This window comes from Delphinapterus leucas, chromosome 2 (assembly GCF_059928025.1).
Source record: "Delphinapterus leucas isolate spDelLeu-1000000601 "Yukka" chromosome 2, BTC_Dleu_Yukka2, whole genome shotgun sequence".
In the NCBI taxonomy this organism is placed as follows: domain Eukaryota; kingdom Metazoa; phylum Chordata; class Mammalia; order Artiodactyla; family Monodontidae; genus Delphinapterus; species Delphinapterus leucas.
In genome coordinates this window covers 104,752,765-104,776,072 of record NC_143130.1, presented here as the reverse complement: position 1 = coordinate 104,776,072, position 23,308 = coordinate 104,752,765, and the positions used below count along the sequence as shown (strand labels likewise).

The following is a 23,308-nucleotide window of genomic DNA, read 5'->3' as shown; positions in this document are numbered from 1 at the left end:
TAAATGAGGTGATGTGCAGAACTTGTATGAAGGCCCACAGGTTTCTAGCTGCACAGCTGTAACTTAGATCAGTCACTAAGGAAAGTGCAGTGAAAATTGCAGTCCACTTGACTGAGTTGTGAGGTGGTGTGAAGTGTGTTCTACCAGATGGTAGCATTAGTCCTTTAATTAATATAGATTGTATAAGATGTAAATCACACCTGTTTGCTTATTGTTTCCTTTTTTTCACATTTTATCAGTTTGTCACCCATTGACATCATCTTCTATTTTCGTTTCGACAATTTTTGCGAAAGCTCATCAACTCCCCTGTTCAATTGCATATTTTTCTTCATGTCATTGATGTAGGGAAGGTAGTTTCACACATCAGAAGATGATTCTTGAATTATCAGTCTCTGGCTGGTTACATCTCTTCTGCCCGTTAAACAGTCTCATTATTTTTCTCTGTTGGTAGTTAGGAGTTTTGAGCAGGACCTTCACAAAAGCTTTAGAAACTAAAAGACTAAAAACATTAGAGAGAATGATTTGTTTCACTAAGATTTTGCTCAGCGAAGAGACATATTTGCAAAAGCACTAAATTGCATCTCAGGCAGATTGTCATCCTGCCTCTGCCAGTAAGACCTTGGGCAAGTTCTTTTCTGAACCTCATCTCATCTCATCTCCAAAGCCTCGGGGCTTAATCCAGATGATCTATAAAGATGCTTTCAGAGAAATACTGTTATTTCAACCAAATTTTCAATTTGTCTCCTTGGGTTGATTATTGTGGAACAAGTTTGTAAAGGTATTGGTAAGAAATTCTGTTCTAAAGGTAGAAAATGACATTATCTAGTAGTAAAAACGTGTTTTGAGGCATGGAAAAGAGTAGATGACTTCATTAAAAAAATAAATTTATTGACTCTATTATGTGCACAGGATAAAGTACAGCAGCATACAAAAGAACTGTATATGACTTTGTGCTTCTTCTAAGTGCTGCTGGAATAAATGGTTGCCAGGTAACAGTTTTCAATCCTTTCAGAATCTCTGAATAAGGCTTACTGCAATCACTTACCTTGGTAATTGGCATCTTATTAGAATTAATAGCTACGTGGTAACAGGGACATTGTGTGAAAAATTAAGTGATAAATGTTTCAAAATAGCTAACTTCTTTGAGGAAGCCGCTTAACATTACTGAAACAAGGATGAGATCTCCATGCTGTTTAAAAGGCAGGTGGAGGCGGTTACTTTGTCTCATTTCGTAGGGAGAGTGTAGCACTCCATTCTAGGCTCTGTGATGAATTGTTAACAGGTGGACTCTGCGTGAATTTGGGATGGGTGGGTGTGTGCGTAGTTGGTGAAGAGACACTTGGCAAATCATACACAATATTTTGATAAGCCCAAGAGATTATTTACAAGACAGTGGTTCAGAGCTCTGAACGTAAAGAAGGAAAAAACCTTGCTTTTGTCTCAATACCTGTGCTCACCAGAGGAGGGTATTCACTAAGTATTTAAACTGTTTCTTCATTCTCCCGGACTCTGTAGCGCACAAGCACCCAGAGACACTTGGGTTTAGCTCACAGTGGGTTCACAAGTTTGATGGAGAAAAGTTTGTTAGCTGGACCAAAAACTGGTAGAAATATTTTAGAAAAGATTCAGGTTCATTTTGCAGCTCTGGAGATAAATAGTGCTTGAGATAACTTTTGACTAAAGTGTAATATGAAAGAAAGGGGGAAGCTTGTGAGCAAAGAGACTGCCCCATGTAAAGAAGGAAGTAACAAGGAAATGTGACCGTGTGAGACAGATACCCATCAGAGTCCATCTCAGAAGCTATCTTTAATATAATGTTTATTAGGTAGTTTTGAAACAATCTGTTGTGCTGATCTGATAGTGCTGTGAACTTCATTCTGATAAGGAACCTAGGAAGTAGAAAATTTCGCCCCGTTTTGTGTCCACATAGTGGTTACTGTTCAGATCTGGGGTGTATCGTTTGAAGGAAAGGTGCAGAGCCTCTGAGGAGCTAGGAATGGAGATGAGCGGTATGGCCCCAGCTTCTTGATTCTGCTAACAAATGGTAATCAGTTTTTCATACCTCATTTTTATCAGACTCTGAACCAAAATAACACCAATAAGAAAGAGAGAACCTGGAGAAGGAAAGGGATGGCATGAAGGGCCCCATGAGCCGAGTCATTGAACAACCGCTTCATGGGTTGTTTACCTTTTTTTCTCTGTTCTCAGATTCTTTCCGCCTCACTTTTTTTTTTTTTCTTTGCATGTATTGACATCTCTGAGCAACACTGAGACTGGACAGCTGTTCTTTTTCATCCTTTGCCCCGAAAGACTCAGGGTAGAATTTCTAGTTACATACTTGAAACAGTGAAATTGTATTACGATAAAACACTTCTGGATGCTGTGTGGGATTTATTGTAAAAATGTGCTTATCCTTAGTATGTTTGTCCTTTACAATAACAACTTTGTATGGGATTTGATCATGATCCTCGGTTGTTCCTGATTTTCATGTGAAAGCAGTTTCCGGAACTTTTAAAAGGGAGACACACTTAAGGTTGGCTTTTCAGATTTCATGTCTCTGGAGCCCCCTCTTCTGTTATTTTGTAGTGTAAAAATATGGACATCTCGGGCTTCCCTGGTGGCGCAGCAGTTGAGAGTCCGCCTGCCGATGTAGGGGACACGGGTTCGTGCCCCGGTCTGGGAGGATCCCACGTGCCGCGGAGCGGCTGGGCCCGTGAGCCATGGCCGCTGAGCCTGCGCGTCCGGAGCCTGTGCCCCGCAATGGGAGAGGCCACAACAGTGAGAGGCCCGCGTACCGCAAAAAAAAAAAAAAAAAAAAAATATATATATATATATATATAGACATCTCACATCTGGTATATCCCTGCGTCCTCACCACCCCTACCCCAAAACCTGGACCTTCTTTTCCCTCCCTCCCTCTCCTATTCTGCTCAACTGTGACTCTACATCCAGCAGTTTCTCCAGAGTGGAGTCTTGTCCTGCAAAGGAGCTTTGTTTGCCCTGTTACTTTTGAGAGTTCATAAGGCCCTGGCTTACTCAGCCCCTTCAGGCTTTCCTGTGAACGCCTTGTACACACCCACTACTGGAATACAAACGACCCAAGATTCTTAGCCGCTGTTCTCCACGGACCTCTTCTGGTGAGCACCTGTTGTTTATTTTGGGATGCTCAGGTCTCCTAGGTGCTCCATTGCTCCCTTTGCTTCCTCTCACAGGTGCTGGTACATGTGGGGCTTGTGACTGCTGGTGATTGGTTTCTCCCTGTTCATCTCTCAGTTTGTGGCTGTACCTCGCCACCTAGGTTTTTGTGGATGTTTTCCGTGTATTTTTGATTTTTCTGTCCTCGTGGTTCTGTGTGGACTTTGAGGGGATTTGGGAAGACTAAAAAACTGCTACTACTGCTACCATCTTCCTAGAATCCTCAAACATGTTTTTCTTTTTTACCCTTTCCCATGGTTGACCTCCCTGGGCTGTGCTTTGAACAGCTCTCACCCCATAGTTAGAAGCATGTTCTTTGCTAATTCTCCTTGAACCTGGGGACCGCCTTCCAGCAGGAGATAGCAGCTGTTTCCTTTACTAGACTAATCTCAGGCCATGTGTTCACAGCTAGAGCTGAGGTATACCATTCTCTCAACCTTCTTGCCTTCCCTGAAGTGCAAGACTGTTCCTGCAAACGTCCCCCATCCCTCTCCTTCCTCCATTTCTGATGCTCTCTTGCTCCCATAGTGTCTTAGGTTTTTTTCAAAGCACATATCACACTGCTTTAAGTGTATGTTTGCTTCTCTGATTTCCCCACAGAACAGCGGTTCTTAAGGCTAGGGACCTTGTCTTGTTTTTTATATTCCCAGTGCCTGAGCTGGTGCTTGGCACTCAGCAACTACTCAAGAAATGCTTGTTGAAAGAACACTTGCAAACGAGTGGTGCAAGGAACAAAAGCAGTCCTCTTCAGATATATTGTAAGATAGACAGAGGGAAAAAAAAGTGCCACTTAGGCTTGTATTTAAAGAAAAAATGTGTCTTGGTATGGAACTCTGAAGATGACTATTGTAATTTTTATTTTCAAAATTTCCGGTGGGGAGAGGGTGGCAGTGGTCAAACCACATCTACCAAGTCCATTTTGATTATAACCACTAGAAGTGATCATGGGGAATTTAAGAGATGTAGAACAGGGACTTCCCTGGCGGTCCAGTGGATAAGACTCCGCGCTCCCAATGCAGGGGGCCTGGGTTCGATCCCTGGTCGGGGAACTAGATCCCACATGCATGCTGCAACTAAGAGCCCACATGCCGCAACGAAAAGATCCTGCGTGCCACAACTAATACCCAGTGCAGCCAAAATAAATAAATAAAATATTTAAAAAAAAAAAAAAAAGAGATGTAGAACAATCAGTGATAATGATTAAGGAATCAGAACTTTGTCATTATGAAGGAAGAAATATGATTAATTTAGGTAGAGAACATAATCATAGACCCAGGTAGACTGGCCCAATGTGATTTCTACATGATCTTGCTTGAGGGCAGAGGGTGGACCAGGGCTACCCAGGTTCCCTTTAGCTTGATAATTCCTAATTTAATTAAGTTCTCTCTGGTGTTTTGAGGGTTTGGGGAGTGTCTTAAAGTTGGCCAGATAAACAACAGCTATTTAGTGGTTTGTGATTTTTCTTGCAAATGAAAAGTGATGACATTAAAACCTCAGTAACTAAGGAAACCAACCCTGTGCTGGTAGAGAAGTGAGATGAAAATTTAACTGAGACAGAGTTGAAAGAAAATCTGGCCTATAGAGAACAAACTAGCGGGGAGGGGGAAGAGGAGAGGGGCAAGATAGAGGTAGGGGTTTAAGAGGTACAAACCACTGTGTATTAAATAAATAAGCTACAAACAAGGATATGTTATACAGCACAGGGAATATAGCCAATATTTTATAATAACTATAAATGGATATAGCCTTTAAAAATTGTGAATCACTGTGTTGTACACCTTAAATTTTATAATATTGTACATCACTCTACTTCGATCTAAGAAAAAGAAAATCTGATTTCCAGTGTTAAGCCCATGCAGTGTAATCCCTGGGACAGAGGCAGGTGCACCTGAAGTACCATTTGCCTTCTTAGGAAGAGTAAACTGTCAATGGCTGTGATAGAGGGGGATATGTTTTGTACGCTGAGCTTTACCCAGGAATGCTTGGTCTACATGCACTCTTTATACGAAGGTTGACTATTTTTGTGTATGTAAAACCTTTTAGTCAAATGTTTTGATAAAGCAGGGTTCTTACTTGAAGGCCTCTTAGTTGCTTTTCTGGTTAATTTGTGTGACTTAGAGCATAACCACAGCAAGAAGCAAATTGTCTTCCTTATAGTTGCATTTAGTGCCTTCTCTACTGGAAAAATTGTTGATGTTAATTCGTAGAATTTTACCTAGGAGTTGGGACTTACAAGGTGGATTAATTTGGTAGTTTTTAAACCTTTTTAAGCCTGAATTCTTACACAGAGCTCAAGTTGTAAAGCAGATAAAGCGAAACTGATTCATTCTGTTGCCACTCCCACCCTCCTTTCCATAAGGACTCTATAAAAGGACAAACACAAAGTAGAGTTTAAAATCACCAGTTGGAATGAATGGATAAATAAAATGTATATACATACAATGGAATATTATTCAACAATAAAAGGAATGAAGTACTGACACACACTACAACATGGATGAGCCTTGAGAACATTATGCTAAGTGAAAGAATGCAGTCAGAGAAGTGATTTCATTTATAGGAAATGTCCAGAATAAGCACATCTATAGCGACAGAAAGTATATTAGTGGTTTTCTGGGGCTTTCTAGAAAATGGAGAGTGACTGTTAATGGGTACAGGCTTTTTGGGGTAATGAAAATGTCCTAAAATTGATTGTGGTGATTGTTACACAATGTTGTGAATATACTAAAGACTATTGAATTACATACTCTAAATGGGTGAATTGCATGGTATGTGAATTATACATCAATAAAGCTATTATGTTAAAATTTGAAAAAAAATAAAATCACCAGTTGGCCCAATGAAAGTTACTGCAGTCTAATTTCCCAGACTGCCCTTAAATCATGGAAGCAGTAAACTCAAGGTCTTAGATGGGCTGCCAGCAAATGGCAACTGGCTTTCTATGCCTCCTAATTTTAGGCAACGCTCTGAAACAATAACACAGGTGAGAAAGAAAGACTTGAGAAAGAAAGATATAAGGACTGGGGTGAGTGAGGAGGCCTGTGGAGAAGTGTCACTGAACTTTGAGGGCTGGGTTACCATTTTCTCTGTTCTCAGATGCCTCCACCCTCTCTTCTTTCCCATATACTGATCACAAGGAGGGACAAGAAAAGAGGCTGTATATAATTCTCTTGCTAGAGAAACAGTTGAATTTGAATACAGTCTGGATCACTTTTTTTCCCATTCTTAATGGCCACAGTATTTTGGAGCTTAAATACTACGTACGTTGTTATATATATATGCCATGTATTGCATTTACTGATTTTTTCAAGTATGATCATGCTGTAATGTGTATTTTATTTAATACACAATGACAAATGGAAATGTCCTTCTTAGTATACCTGTATACTAGGTATATACTATATTTTTATTCAATCATTTATTAAAATTTAGCTTCTTGAAATGATATATAAAAGTTATTTTTGCTAGCACACTTTTCTAATACCGAAAGCTGTCATTGAACTCTTTAACCATGATGGCGTGTGAATTTTTTTTTATTAAAAGCATAATTTAAAAAAATAGTGATGCCCAACAAGGACCTACTATATAGCACAGAGAACTATACTCAGTATTTTGTAATAACCTATCAGGGAAAAGAATCTGAAAAAAAAAGATAAATATGTAGGTATACCTGAATCACTTTGCTGTACATCTGAAACTAACACAACATTGTAAATCAGCTACACGTCAATAAAAAGTAGTGACGTATTAGTTGCTGCTTAGGGTCCAAATGATTATGTGAGAAAAAAATAACCTTAATAGGGTTAAAAATATAAAAGTTGGCAACTAGATTATTAACTAATGATATATTTTAAAGCTTGATAACATTTAAAAATTTTATAGTAGGATGAATTAATATAATTTTCAAATTATACACAGTGTAACATTTTTGGTTGGATATATTTGACCTTATTACTTAATTACTGAAATCAGTTTCCAGTTACTTTCTGTAGGAGGGTTTCCTTAAAAGTGTTCTCTTTCATATTTTTCTATCCCACCTGTTCCCTTCTGTGGTATAATTGCATTTTGTGAGAAACATACGAGTTTGTTGAAAACTGTGTGATTGACTATTTTCAACCTCCTTATTAGGTTCAAAGCAGGAAAGCTTTTTCTACACCCATTTACTCCAGAAGAAAGTAGAACAGGGACCTTCAAAAGCTAGGTTCCTGAGTATAAAAGGCTTTAAATAGGATCTGTTGTCTAGCTGTTATGTATTAGTAACTTCCCAGATTTTACTGGCTTATCTGCAAGCTCTTAATGATAAACATCTTTAAAGACTGTTGCTTTTTTGAAAGAAAAGGTAAGAGGATATTTAAAAAATAATGTTGCCCAAACATGATGTTCATAGGCTGGCCAGTTAAATTAAGCTGATTGCAAGTTAATGTAAATTATTGTTGTAAGTTAAATAGGACTACAGCTTCAGTGAGTAAATATTTTTATTTGTTCTGCTGTGTGTATTGGTACCTTTTGTCTAGTTGTTCTAGCCATTATCGAAAATGAGGTGTTGAAGTTTCCAAATATTGTTGAACTATTTTTCCCTTCAATTCTGTCAGCTTTTGCTTCATATATTATGGGGTTCTATCTTTAGGAACATATGTTTAAGTGTTTACATTTGTTATCCTTCTGATAGATTGACCCTTTTTGCCTTGTATAATGCCCTTTTTTGTCTCTTAGGACAGTTTTGCCTTGAAGTCTATTTTGTCTGATATTTGTGTAGCCACTCTAGATCTCTTTGGCGAACTGTTTTGCATAGGATATCTTTTTCCATCCTCTTACTTCATTTTAATGATATTTTTATCTTTGAATCTAACATGTCTAGTGTAGACAGCATATAGTTGGATTTTAAAAAATCTATTCTGCTAGTCTCTGCCTTTTTGATTGAATTGTTTTGTTTAATCTATTCATATTTAATGCTATTATTGATACAGTTGGATATTTGTATCTGCATTTTACTTTCTGTTTTCCACATGTCTCATGTATATCATTCCTCTGTTCCTCCTTTACTGCTTTCTTTTGCACCAAGTGAATACTTCTAATGTAACATTTTAATTCCTTTAATGATTTTTTTCACTTTTTTGTAGTTATTCCCTTAATGGTTGCTCTAGGGCTTACCATATACCTTTTAACTTATTGGAATCTGCATCAGATAAGTTAATTCCAATGAGATATAGGAACATTACTCCAATACACTCCAGTCCCCATTTCCTCTTCTTGTGGCATTGTTGTTATACGTATTACATCCATATGTTACAAAACCAGTAACACATTGTTATAATTATTGCCTTATATAATTTTATATCTTTTAAAGAATATGAGAGAAGAAAGAAGAGTAAGCATATATTTATGGCTTTTGTTACAAGAGCCTTCTTATTTCCTATTTCTAGTCTTTTTCATTTGTTTTTGTGTATTCCCCATATAGAGTTATTTCCTTAGACTAATACAGTTTTGCTCCCACTCACGTCCTTTTTGCTGTTATTGGCAAATGTATTGTTGGGTCTATAACGTATAGAAATATAATTGTGCACATACTGTTTTGTACAGTTGCTTTTAAAATCAGTTATTGGAAGAGAGGCTGTATCAGATATGATTTGCAAATATTTCTCCCATTCTGTAGGTTGCCTTTTCATTTCTTCAATAGTCTTATAAGTGATTTTCTCTAGTTATAGTGTTTGAATAAGAGTACAAATAAGTTCCCAACATTACAATGGTTACGTGTCCATTAAGCTTTTTTTTTTAAACAGTTTTATTGGAGTATAATTGCTTTACAATGGTGTGTTATTAAGCTCTTTTAATCTATAGGTTTCTCCCTCCTCCCCCATCATTTTTTTTCCCTTGCAATTTATTTGTTGAAGAAACTAGACCCTTTATCTTTTGTAATTTCCCACATTCTGCATTTTTCTGCATGCTGTCTTAACATTTTAATGCCCAGGTCTGGAAACTGTTCTCTGGAATGCATCTGAGTAGGTTCCCATTTAAAGCTTATAAAATATACTTATGGAATGTGTTTGTAAAATCTGTAAATTGGAAGAACTAATTTCCATCCTAAAGCCTTTTGAATTTAAGACTCTTACAACCTTGACTATTTCAGTAAGAAGAAACAACTCTTGAAATAGGGTTACATTGGGGGTAGACTTCAGTGATTCAGTTACACAGATTTTAGGTAGGAGCTCATCAGATTTCCTTTTCACAGCTAAATGAGGAGTTTACACTGAAAGTACATTCTGATATAGTGGGGTTCTCTTGAAATATTATTTAATACTTGCACAGAGCTTGGTTTATAAGATGTGCTCTTTATCGTGATACCTGTGTACTATTTTTTTGTTTTCATTTGTTTTTAAAAATTTTTACTGCTAAGGCTACTAAGGTTAAGATTTCCACTGCCTGCTTATCGATTTGTCTCTAATGATTGCAGGTCGAAGGTGACAGTGATGCAGAGACCTATGGAGAAGAGAATGAAGAACAGGGAAATTATTCTAAAAGGAAGATAGTTTCTAACTGGGATCGATATCAAGATACTGAAAAAGAGGTCGATAATGAAAGTGGAGAATCACAGAGGGGGACAGATTTCAGCACTCTCCTCAGCTCTGCAGGTATGAATTCCAGTTGCGTGCGGACTGCTTAGTGCTATGAAAGTTGCACAGGCATTTATGTTCCCTTTTAAATAGCATTTTAATAGCTAGAAATTCATTGTTTGTTCTTTGGATTTTAAATCCAGGTAAAGGACAGTGTATCTAATGGTTGGCAAGGAAAAAGTGACATTTCTTTAAATGGAGATCTGGGTTTCCATGTACTGATGTAGAAAGACTTCAGTCCTGGTTGAAATGGGTAAAAGGCTTTATAGGAATGAAAAATGCTAAACTATGCCCCTCTAAATTGGGTAGGCTGAGAAACAGAAGTGTTTTCTTTGATTTCAGAGGAAGTAGTACTGAAGTTTATACAAAGCTTTACAAAGTTTCTAGAATATACATTCTTTTTTCCTTTTATACCCAAGAATGTACATATTATGGGTACACATGGGTAGGCATATATTGTAGCCATATGTGTCTGAATACTGATACTTTCTTTGTTGGTTTTGGACAGTCTTCTCTGTCAGCAAGGGGAGACGCTCACTCCTTCTCTGACCAGCTGTTTAAGATTGACTCTGTTGAGCAACGCACGGCAGTGTGAAGCCTGAGAGTAGTAACAGGAAATGGACCAGAGCTGGTTGTATAGAAGGCTATTCCCTACCAGCGTGTGGCATAAGAATTCAAAGGATAACTGGTGGCTAGACTTTTGGTTTTCAGGAGTTACGGATGGGGAGTGGGTGGGAGGTGGATGTGCTCATTAAAAGGGCAACACGAAGGATCCTTGCAGTGCTGGTACCGATCAATATCTTGATCGTGGTGGTGGACACACGAACTCTTATATACACACACATAAAAGTGAGTGCAAATAAAACAGGGGAAATCTGAATAAGATTAGTGGATTCTGTCTATGTCAAATGTCAATTCCTGGTTGGGATATTATGCTATAGTTGTGCAAAATGTTATCATCGGGGCCAACTGTGTAGGAGATCTTGCTGTATTATTTCTTATAACTATCTGAATTTACAATTACCTCAAAAAAATTGCCAGGTTAAAAAAAATTTAAAGGATGAAGCCATGAGAAACAGAGAAATAAAGTGAAAGTAATATTTTCAGACAGTTGGCTTTGAATTTCTTCTTCTCCCCAGCTTTTATGTTGCTGTTGAGCCGTACCTTTCTTTTTTCTCATCTGCCTGTATTTTTGAATGTCTGCACCAAACTAAGTATCATAAAGTGATGAATTGTCTTCCAAGTTAATAGAATAAACCCTTTGAGTAGGAAACGAAGAGGTAAGCGGAGAGAGTATTAGATTTGAGTAGGAGAGCAGATTCAGCCTGGGGTCGTTATGTTTACGCCACATAGCGTAACCCCCTTGTTTGGATGATGGCATCCAACTCATTGTTCAGGGACTGGTAGCTCATCTTTTTGCCACTCAGATGAGTGTTTCCCTCTCATTACCTGCATTTTGGCCAGTTATGGATTTATAAGCACTTTTTTTTCAAGACAGGAGAAGGATAAAATGTGGGCTCCTCAGTTTCAATTTTTACCAGCTGTTCCACTAAAAGATTTAGGAGGCACATTGAAGTAGTGCATAAAATTAGCATGTGGACTGCCTACCAGTGGATTTAATTGAATCAATTGTGTAGTCAAGTTACTAGGACGGTATCTGGCAATAAAAGGGACTGCATAAATGTTTGAAAGCAATTCAGAATGCTAGTCTAATCTAAAATTATGCACATTGGCTTATGATTTTGGTTATTTATTGTAGCGTTTTATTTATAACTTAAAGCCTGGCATGGTTTGGGTCTTGTATGTATATTTTTCTTGTAGTCTGTCTTTGCTTACTGATTTCTTAAGTGGTTTATCGGTGATTAGTTTCTTGGGAGATCACAACTGTCACATCTTGATATGTCCTTACATTTCTTCCCCACTCTGCTGCTGATCTATCATTTTCTTTTCACTACAGCATAAGCCTGAGAAGACCTTCTGTGCTTTCTTCCTCTATGGTGGGGTAGGCTATATTGGATTACTTTTGAGAAGTGGAGTTCATTCTGTGATCATAAAATATTAAGAATATCCTCTAGATAGGCTGACCATATTCCTTGGAATGATTGTGATTTTTAGTATACTGTCCTTATTTGTATAAATAAATATACAACCCAGAAAAAATATCACTGACCATACTCCTTGGAATGATTCTGATTTTTAGTATACTATCATTGTTTGTATAAATAAATATACAACCCAGAAAAAACATCATAGACGTGCACACTGTAAACTTTCCTAGATATTGCCAAAATGCTCTCCAAAGAGGAGATGAGCTGAACTTCCTAGAGTCTGCCGTCTTTGCCAATACGTAGCACTGTTAGACATTTTTCTTTTGCGGTACGCGGGCCTCTCACTGTTGTGGCCTCTCCCGTTGCGGAGCACAGGCTCCGGACGCACAGGCTCAGCGGCCATGGTTCACAGGCCCAGCCGCTCCGCGGCATGTGGGATCTTCCCGGATCAGGGCACGAACCCGTGTCCCCTGCATCGGCAGGTGGACTCTCAACCACTGTGCCATCAGGGATGCCCTTTTTAAAAATTTTTTTATTGTGGCCAATTGATTGAGTGGTATCTAGTTGAGGTTCCTTCAATTATTGGAGCACCCACCATTTCCAGGTACCGTTTCAGAGGCTGAGCATACAAAAGTGAAACAACAGACACAAACACCTGCCTCGTGGAGTTGACATTCTAGAGGGTGGAGACACAGAATAAAGAAAAGGAAACTATGTAAGATGTCAAATGGCTATAATTGCTTAGGGTAGAAATGAAGTGAGCAGGGGCCTTTACAATTTTAGAAAGGTGGCCAGAGAAAGTTTTACCGATACGATGACATTTGAATAAAAGACCTGAGGAAGGTGAGGGAGCAGGCATTGAGGGTATCTGTGGGAAGAATGTTCCGGGCAGAGGCGGGAGCAAGTTCAAAGGCTTTGAGATAGGAGTAAAGGAAATAGCAGAGAGGCCAGCGTGGCTGGAGCAAAGTGAGCAGGTAGGCGGTGAGGTCAGAGATGCGTCACGTGGCCAGATCACCTGGAGGCTTGTAGACCATTATAAAGATGTTGGCTTTTACTCAGAGTGAAATGTGCAGCCACTGGAGGGTTTTGAAGAGAAGAGTGATATAGCTAACTCTTGTTTTAACAGGATCATTCTGACTGCTGAGTTGGAATAACCTGAAGACTGGTGAGGGAGGGAGCAGGTAGACCAGTGAGGCTACTGAAATACAGTTGTTCCTTGGTATCCATGGGGGTTTGGTTCCAGGACCCCCAGTGGATAACAACATCTGTGGATGCTTAAGTCCCTTGCATAAAATGGTGTAGTAGAGCTAGCCCTCTGTTTCCGTGGGTTCTGCATCTGCAGATTTCTGTCTGTGGTTGAATCCGCGGATGTGGAACCTGCAGATATGAAGGGCCGACTGCAATGCAGACAAGTACTGATGGTGGCTGGGGCTGGGGTGGTAGCGGTGGAGGTGGTGAAACGTGGTTGAGTTTCCGATCTATTTTGAAAGAACTGCAAATGTAGGGTATAAGATCGGACTTGCACATGTGGGGTATGAGATTAAGCGATGCACAAGGATGACACCAAGGTTGTGGCCTGCAGAGCTAGAAGAAGGGGTTTGACATTAAATGAGATGGATAAAACTATAGGAGGTGCTCAGTTTGCACGTGTTAAAATTGAGATGCCAGTTAGACATCTGTATTAGTCAAAATCCTGTAGGAAATAGATGGTACACTCAATATAATTATAAAGAAGTTTTAATGAAGGAGTAATTTCCAAAGTTACAGGTAGCATGGAGGGAAAGCACAAAGATAGTACAGCATTGGGAGGGCAAGTAAAGGCAGAGATGTTACCACCCCTGTTACCAGAACTCTGAAGGAGAGCTTCATGTGAGAAGTTTGCCTTGAGAGGATGAATCACCTTCGGTCTAAAGATGTAGCCAGCAAAGGTGACTCTACAGGGAGAGGGACAGGGGAATAAGTGCTCTGGTCTTAGACTCCTTTTTTCCTTCATTCTCCTGCCAAGGCTCCCCATAAGCTTAACCTACTGGAAGTCAGAAGGCAAGGGAAGCCTGAAGCTGTGATCCATATAGATCAACCTCCTAGGGCAGAACAGAGAGGGGACGGGTGGAGAGTGAATCTGGAGTGGTAACTGCAAGAGACCTAGCACAACACCCAACAGGAAATATTGGAAATATTTCCAAGTAGGTTGGAAATATTTCCAAGTAGCTTGTTGGATAAAGGTATCTGGGGTTCAGGACCTGGGTTTGGACAGGAGATAAACATTTGGGTGATGCCAGATGGTATTTAAAGTCATGAGAATGCATGAGGATGACCAAGGGAGTTATTGAGTAGAAAACTACTGAGCCCTGGGTACCACAGTGTCTAGAGGTTAGGGAAATGAGAAAAAAAACAGCAAAGGAGAATGAAGAAGGAATGAAGGAGTGTTTCCAGGAAGAAAGAGGGATTTGTGTCAAACACAGCTGATGACAACCAAGAATTGACAGTTGGATTTAACAACATAAGGTTACTGGTGAGCTTAGCTGCAGCAGTTTTGTTGGAGTGGTGGGATAAATTTTCTTGGATTCAAAAAGAATATGGAAGGAGAGACATTTGAGACAGAAAGTATAAACAACTATTAATATTGAGGAATTTTGTTTATAAAGGGAAGGAGAATAATGGGCTGGTGGAGGAAGTGGGTCAAAACATATTTTTTAAACATGGGAGAAGTGATTGCATGTTTATCTGTTGATAGAAAGATCCAGAAAAGAGGTCAAAAATAATGTGAGAAGAGGTGAGATTTGCTGGATCTGTGTTCTTTGGTCCACATGAGGTGATGGAATCGTTTGTACAGATGGAGCGATTGCCCACTGCCAGGGGCTGGGGCAGTTTTTCAACTGTAATTGCAGGAAACCCAGAATATTTGGGCATAGGTGTAGGTAGAAGGTGGGTAGATGTGATGGGGGCTTGAGGAAGCTGTCTTCTGATTGCTTCTGTTTTCTTAGTGAAATGAGAAAGCTGTCAGTGAGAGTCAGGGAGGAGGTGTTGGAAATGTGAGGAGAGAGTAGAAGTTAAGAAATAGTTATCTATAGAAAACAAACTCATGGTTGCCAAAGGGGAAGGGAGGGGGATAAATTACGAGTATGGAATTAACAAGTACAAACTACTGTACATAAGATAGATAAGCAACAAGGATTTACTGTATAGCACAGGGAACTAGATTCAGTATCTTATAATAACCTATAATGAAAAATAGTCTGAAAAAATAGACTGAATCACTTTGCTGCATACCTGAAACTAACATAATATTGTAAATCAACTACATTTCAGTAATAAAAAAGTACTAAAAAAAAAAAGAAACAGCTGTCTAGAGAGTGGGAAACTGAATGAAATAGGAAAATGTGGTATGGTTGCTGGGTGCTCATGGACGCCCACGGGAGGTTGATGGTCATGAATTTAAGGTGAGAAAAGGTGTGTTTTTCCCCCATTCACATTCTGTTGTATGGGTGCAGGTATGGAGGGATGGAGAGTAGGATTTAATCATGATTATATTGTTGTTCAGCCAAGCAAATGCAACGAAGTGAGAAACAGAAAAGGGGTGATTAGAATGATTGCTGTTGCGTTCAAGCTGGGTAAAGAGAGACGTGCAGGCATGAGAGAGGTGAGGGGCAGAGGAAAGATAATGGGATCAGTGGACTGTAGATTTCTCTGTGCAGAAGGATTGTTGACCTCCTTGAAGGGGTATGAGTCGGAAAGGGGGGAAGTGGAGGCCATAGAGTGGAGCATTTCAAGTTTGGGTTTAGTGGGGCAGAGGTTGTAAATGATGATAATGATGTACTCTAGTATAAAATCGTGAGTGTGTGTCTGAGCTGGCGGGGAGGGCTGGGTTGTTGCATTTCCTTAGCTAACTGTTGAGGCTGAGCATCTTTTTTTTGCTGTGCTAGCTTGCTTCTGTGGACTGCCTGCACACATTCTTTGACCATTTGGCTTGTTTGCTTCTCATTGACATATATTTTTAATATATTCTTGATACTTTTGATGTTTATTTTTACAGATATCTTCTATTATGGGATTTTTCTCTTTTGTAATGGTATCTTTTGGTGCATGGTTTTATGTTTTAATGTAATTGAATTTATTAACTTTCTGTCTTACAGTTTGTGTTGTTTTGTGCCTTGTTTGGGAAATTCATCTTTCCCTCCAGATCACAAAGATATGTTCTCTTGTATTTCCTCTTACAAATTCAAATTTTGCTTTGTTTTCTGAAGCGTGTTAAATTTTATCAGTTGCTACATTTTTCCACAACCTTTAAAAAAGAAAAACCTTATTGAGGTATTATTGACATATAAAAAGCTGTTCATATTTAACATATACAACTTGATGAGTTCGGGGATTAAGTTTGTACTTGTGAAATAGTCACGGCCATAGAATGTCCAGCAACCCCCCAAATTTCCTCCCATCTGCTTTATCTTATTATTAGTTTTGGTGGTAAGAACACTTAAGATCTACCCTCTTAGCAAATTATAGGTATACAGTACAGCATTGTTAGCTACAGGTACTCTGCTGTGTAGTAGATCTCTACCGCTTACCTATCTTGTATAACTGAAACTTTTACAACCATTTTTAGATTAGTGGAGTGAGGTGGCATAATTACTCCACCTTGCATTTCAGTCTTCTAAAGAGTATATAACTTTTGACGGTAGAACAGATCTGGATTTGAATCCTATTCTCTCATGTTTTTGTCTAATCTTAGGCAGCGCTATTTCTCTCAGTAGGAAATGCAGGAATAGTAGGAAGTAACAGTGTTTGATTTGGTGATGTCAGCATCTTATCCCAAATTTACCACTGATTTTAGTTCTGCTTAATGTGTAACCAAGGTACCTAGGTTTAGTATTTATCTGAAATTTTTTGTTGATAGAAGCTTAGTTAACTGTGTTCAGTAAAATAAAGTCCAATTTCTTTTTTTTCCTTGAATGTTAGACATAATAGCAGTGGTTGCCAACAGAATTTATATATCTTTGTTTTCCTGAGAAATTAAAAGTTATCCTTGGGTATAATATAACTGACTTATTGAGTCTATTTCTTGAATAATCAGTGGTGGTGGTCTGAGTTACTAAACATTTAAAAGTTGGTGGCCTTAAGTTAAGTCATAAAACAGTCTTTTCCCCTTTCCAGCGCTTTGTCCCCTATAGTTATTGATCTGCTTTTCTCCCCCATCTTGGTGTCTGCCACATGTCATGAAGGATCACCATTGCCATTGCAATCAATGTGTCATCCAGACTTGGTTTCCCAGTCAGGGGCTCTTTGCTTTGGACTGTTCTTTAGACATTATTTCCTATTCCAGAATTAGCCGTGCTTTGCCTACACCTCTGGTCCAATTCTCAACTGCCATTTTGAAGGCAGACCTTCTGCTAAGAGTATACCTAGCTTAATGGGGTGTTCTTCTCCTAGTAGGATTTCCATTACAGTGGTGAATTTTTGAAGACCATGAATGAATTCGAAGAGTGAATTTCTGTTGTGCACACAGCTGGTGTATATGTATGTTGGTATATTAACTTTGGAAGACAGTTTGTCATTTTCCAGTAAAGTTGACGCTCCAGTACTTCCAACCTTGGAAGATAACTCTAGAGAAATTCTAGCACGTGTGTATCAGGAGACATGTGCATGAATGTGCATAGCTGTATTTGTTCAGAAGAGCCACAAATGGAAGCAACTCAAATGCCCGTTAACAGTGGGATGAGTACATAAATATTGTAAGTGGATGAATCTCTGAAACCTTATGTGAATACCTCCAAAATACCTCAGTATGATTCTATCCATAGAAAGTTCAAACACAACAAAAAGTAAACTGTGTTATTTAGGGATGCATGTTTAAATGGTAAAATGAAAATCAAGGACATGATTATTACAAAAATCAGGGCTGCAGTCACCTCCAGTGGAGAGATGAGGGGAAATGATTGGGGAGGGCGCATAGCAGGTGTGCGTTGGGGTTGGTAGGGAGGCTTCTGTGGCGTCGGCGGTATTCTATTTCTTGATCTGGATAATGGTTCCTTGTGTTTGTTTAATAATCCTTTAAGTTGTCTATATCCATTGCCTATTCTTTATGTATCTCTCTATACAAGGGAAAAAAAAACGTCCGAAAATGGACTTCTCACGGTAGAATTTCAGTTACTACCATAGACCATGGGAAACATTTTGGGAGAAGCAGCCCTTTTTAGCACCTTCAACCTGTGTCTTCAACATGCAGGTGCTTTCTGCTTTGTTTGAGTTTCTGGCCAGGGGCAGTGGCATGTCATTTTTATAAATGGAGGATATGGGAAGGGGACTAGTTTGCTTGAAGTCCTTTTTCTGGTAGGATTGGGAGTCTTCAGATATCTGTTCAGTACGCTTTCTGGAAGCCTTCATCTTATAGCTAATCATGCCTTCAGCTTTTCTTTTTGAACAGTATTCTTGCAGTTCTAGGTTATGTTTCAAAACCTTTGAAAATGGCACCATACTCTCACATTCAGGCATAAAAACTTAGATCTTTAGGCATTTTTTCTGCCTCCTACTTTTTTTTCAAATGGTGAGTTATTGAAACCATGCCATATGCTTTATTATTTTTCTTTTCAGATGTCACAGATAACCAGAGTTAGACAAATGTTTACAGTGTGAGCAGGATGCACTGAAGCAACGTTGAAGATAAACATGAGGAAAACAGTCTTTTATGTGCAAGTCTATAAGCTGTTTATTTATTATTTATTTATTTATTTATTTTTGCGGTATGCGGGCCTCTCACTGTTGTGGCCTCTCCCTCTGCAGAGCACAGGCTCCGGACGCGCAGGCCCAGCGGCCATGGCTCACAGGCTCTGCGGCATGTGGGATCCTCCCGGACCGGGGCACGAACCCGCGTCCCCCGCATCGGCAGGCAGACTCCCAACCACTGCGCCACCAGGGAAGCCCTAAGCTGTTTATTTTAAGTGGAACAAATAAAAATGATTAGACTACAGTTTGGTCAGCATAGTTCTCTAGGCATATTTTCATTTAAAGCTGTTATAGGAAAAGCCCATCTATCCTATAGATGGGATGCTGCCTGATTCATGAATCATTGAATAAAGCCCAATTAGACCTTCAAAAAAAAGCTACTATATATCTTCCTCAGTGTAACTTTAAGAAAAGTTGATTTGGGGGGGAGATTTTAATTATAATATTAGATTTTCTTGCCTCTGCATCCTTTTGCCAGCAATTAGACCGAAAGGGAAAAGAAGGCTGTCACTCTAGCAGCCTGTATTTTTTCATTAAACTTTGAACCTTTTTTCCCATGAAGCAGCAGGACAGTTTGAGTTGTATTTGCCCTCTTTGATTTAGTTCTTTTGTTTTTTCTTTGATATGTATTTTATTAGTTTTTACTAATATATTCTTATACTACGAAGGCAATTTAGTGGAAAAACATTCCCTTTGATATTGGAATCATTTGAAATAACACAAGCAGAACTATACCTTAAAAAAATCTTTATTTGAACAACAACAACAAAAAGGTTAAACCACACACAGGTTAAAACACACACACACACACACACACACACACACACAAATCTTTCCTTTCTTACAGCTGGACATTGAAGTGGGTCTAATTTGATTTTCTTTTTTTTCAAACCTCCAAAGATAGAAGCAGCTGAATACCTAGAAATTTGTTTGCTACCCTGCTGGTCTCCTGCACCATTGTGTTTTCTGTTGTTTTGATGAAGACTCTTTGTCTACTTTTACTGGTCCAGCTGCTTCATTTTTATCATGTTTATCATTAACTGTCAATTTTCATTCTCTTGCTCTGAAACTGTAGTTTTCCTTAAACAGACCCAGCCTAGGCAGCTTTAATTCCTTTTCCTTTTCCTTTAAATCTGTGACCTTTTGATTTCCATTTGTTGAGGGATTCTGGTTGATCCACCACGATTGTTTTCAGCGCTTTGTTTTATCTCTCCTGGTACTCCCCACCTCTCTTCTTTGTTCTTTAATTGGAGGTTACCATTATTGGCTTCTTTGGCTATATCTAGTGCTTCTTCGGCTTTCTCATGAAATAGGATTATTTCTCTCTTTTGCACCTCTGATGAAGTCTATCCACTTTATTTCCCCACAATTTGAGGAAAGGAAGTGTAGATCTTCTCTACAGGTTGGATCATCTAAGTCATCCAAAAAACTCAGCAAAAATCTAATCTTCTAGAGATTTCATTTCAGCATTTATAGCACTGCTGTTTTTCTTCTTCTTCAGCTCTCAATTTAGCTTATACTTCATTTTGCCTTCTCTCTCTCTTTTATTTTTTTGCAAATTAATCTTTCTCGAAAAGTATTAGGGAGTCTCTCTTTATGCTTTTGGTCAGAGGTCTCAGTTTCTCATTTGAATATTTTGTGCTTCACCTTTATCTTCTAATCTTTTGTCACCTAGGGTTGTACCAGTTGAGAAGCCTTTTATATAAATGGATCTGTTTTTACATCATTTTTTATGGTCATCAGTCATCAGACATTTTATACTCATCAGAGAGTTTTGCATGGAGAGCTTCTGATTTTATCTTTATTTATTTTCATGGGTTTTGACTTTGATTTTCTTACTACTTCTATTAAAGTCTGAGGGATTTTAACCTGTTGAATTATATTATCTCCAGAGGTACCCAGCTTTCATCCAGTTTGATCTGTTCCTTAAAAAATTTGTCTTATGGCAAACTGTAGTCAAATAACACTTGGTTTGGTGACTGATTTTGGTCCCAGAGCAGCCATTTTCTCACCACCACCATTTTTGGCTGTTGTTGCTGTCTTCCTGAGCCCAGTCCTTCAGAGCTGAGCTGTGGTGACTGAAATGTCTCACGTTCATTTTATGAACTGAATGTTTATTTAGACTATTGGATAATTTAGATTATTCTTACTAGAAATTTTACTGAGAGAACATTATTGAATCTTTTTGGATTTGACTTGTATTCCAGATACTGTTCTGGTTGATAAATGTCTAACTGGCTACATCATCCAATCTGCATGTTACACTCTAACAGCATCTACATATTCTTCTCAACTCTGCTGTCTACCCTCTCAGTCTGTTTATTCTTGTGGACTCATACTTCCCTTTAAAAAATTACCCTCATTTAAAAGAGGGTTTTGGGAAGCAGAGCAAATAAATGCTCATGATCAATGTCATATTTAAGTGGAAGTTGATAAGTTCTCTTTACTTGCTCTAGAAAGAGAGAGAATAAAAGAGTTATTTTGGTAAAAGCTTTAATGAAGGTCAGGGTAGAACCTCTTCTAATATAAAAAGCATGGAACATGAATTTAAAGGCTATGAAAAGGGCAGACATAACCATAGGATTGTGATAACAAAGTCATCCATTTCGGTAAGTGTACCCAAGGTGCTGTATGTGTATTTTGGTTGTAGAATGGAAGGCGCATTGGATTGATGGATGTCAGCTGAACTGTCTTGGTTCTGGTTGTCACTTACTAACTACATGCCTTCGGGGGAGTGAAACTCTCGGAACTTCCTTTTTTATTTTTTTAAACTGTAAAAAATAATACCTGCCTTGCTTTAATCCGGGATGGTTTTGGGGATCATGTAGAACTATTAAATAAACTATAAAGTGCTGTAAAATGTTAAGAATTATTTTATAGGCAAAGACAAGCAAACTGTTGGGGTAGATATACAGTGTAAGTGTGACGATTGAGAAAATCTAGTTGTATTTAAAATCATGCCATTAACATGGGGCCATCATTAAAGTGACAGCATAATACTGACATATATAATTAGAATATAAAACACAATGGCCATTAGCTCGTTTTCTCTCTTATGGGATTTGTTGACCTCTTTCAATCTCTACAACTACAGAGGTGACACAGGGAACTTGAAAGATGATTAAAAATGGGAAAAATTGGATCTGTGATGAAAGGTTTATGATGCTAAGGAAAAGAAGTCTGAGAAGTGATTTAATAATTATGTCATATGTGTTCCAGGTCCTAAAGACAATGGAAAAAACCAAATGGGCTCAACTAAAATGTAAGGGAAATCGATTAGATATTCATGTACATTTTGTACATGAGATGTTAACTGGGCATCTGAGGGAGAGCTGGGGAATCATCCTAACTGGAAACCTTTCAGAATAGATATGGTCTCATTTGACTGGAATGGATCCAACAATTGTCCTTCCTGCGGCACAGGGACAGGCAAGGTGATTTATCAAGGAATTTAATTTTATTATTTATTTATTTGGCTGTGCCTCGCGGCTTGCAGGATCTCAGTTCCCCTACCAGGGATTGAACCGGGCCACAGCAGTGAAAGCGCCGAATCCTAACCCCTAGGCCACAAGGGAACTTCCAGAGAACTTTTTTTAAAATCCTATAGTTCTGTTCTCCTGGCTTCTTTAAATTTTGCAATGATTCTATAGCATTTTACTCAAGCGCATTAAGTTAACACTTCCAGTGTTCTCAGAAGGGTGAGGCTTAAAATAAATAAGTAAGGGGTGTGTGTGTAAATGGATCCCTGTGGCCATTAGTGACCCTGTGACAGCAAATGGCCTTAAGCTAACAAGCTGATGGCAATAAGTACTGCCATTTCCTGAATAGCTAGCAGGTGCAGGATGTAGGCTTTTTTCTATATCATTGATTTGGAATGGTAACTACAGGGTAGATTTCATTATCTCTACATGTGTTGAAATTAAGCCTTAAAAACAATGTTAAATAATATATGCAACATTCACACGTCTAATATGCAGCAGAATAAGGATTCAAACTTAAGTATGCCTGGCTTCAGAGTTGGTATCTTTCCCATTTGACACTCTCCATTAAAGTCTACATGTACATCATTATCTAAGATACACGTTCTCTTGTATACCTGTCTCTGCAAAAGGAAGCTTTATTGTTGACACTTGGTTTGCATCTTGGGACAGGGTTTGTGATGGGTTAAGAAGCTGCCATGGGGCTGGAGGCAGACGTCCAGAGGCCAGGGAGCTGCAGCAGGGCCTTAGAAGGTGCGGCCCCTGGAGGCTTCTAGTCATGCTTACGGCTGAGCGTTTCAAAGAGGCCTCGCTCAGGCCGGCCAGAGGAGGTTGCTCAGGTGGTTGTCCTTCCTGATGAATTTCACCTCGTCTTCCAGGAAGTGTTTCTCCAGGAAGTCCAAGAGATGGGAGTCTCTGTGGGCAGAACCCAGGGCGTGCGGCTTCAGCAGGACCTGGTTCAGGGTTTCCTCTAGGGCCAGGGCCCCTTCCTTGCCACCCAGACTGTGACCTCATTCATCTTGAGGCCGCCTCTTCATGTCCTGGAAAAGGACTCAGCTGCAGCCCTGGTTCTGGATCTTCTAGAGATGTTTGGTGCCCTTGCATTTTCCCAGCAGCTCATTGCCAGCCACACTTTTGCAGCTGGAATGGAAGCCCAGAGAGAGGGAGGTGTAGGAAGCCCACAGATGCCGGTTGATCAGGTGGGTGATAGCAGCTTTGACCTTGGTGGAATAATTCTGGTGGATCTGGGAGCTCA

General features: G+C 39.1%; 1 protein-coding gene and 1 pseudogene across 1 annotated transcript in view; one reads left to right on the top strand and one right to left on the bottom strand.

The window, feature by feature from the left end:
* The window catches only part of AVEN (apoptosis and caspase activation inhibitor), a 194,966-nt gene that overhangs the window by 25,810 nt on the left and 145,848 nt on the right, over positions 1-23,308 (top strand). Inside the window, exon 2 of the mRNA XM_022587552.3 lies at positions 9,647-9,824. Within this exon, the coding sequence (XP_022443260.1) occupies positions 9,647-9,824 (178 nt within the window). The remainder of the gene's footprint in view (positions 1-9,646; positions 9,825-23,308) is intronic.
* LOC111181558 (lupus La protein homolog) overlaps positions 18,804-23,308 on the bottom strand; it is a 40,968-nt pseudogene continuing 36,463 nt past the window's right edge.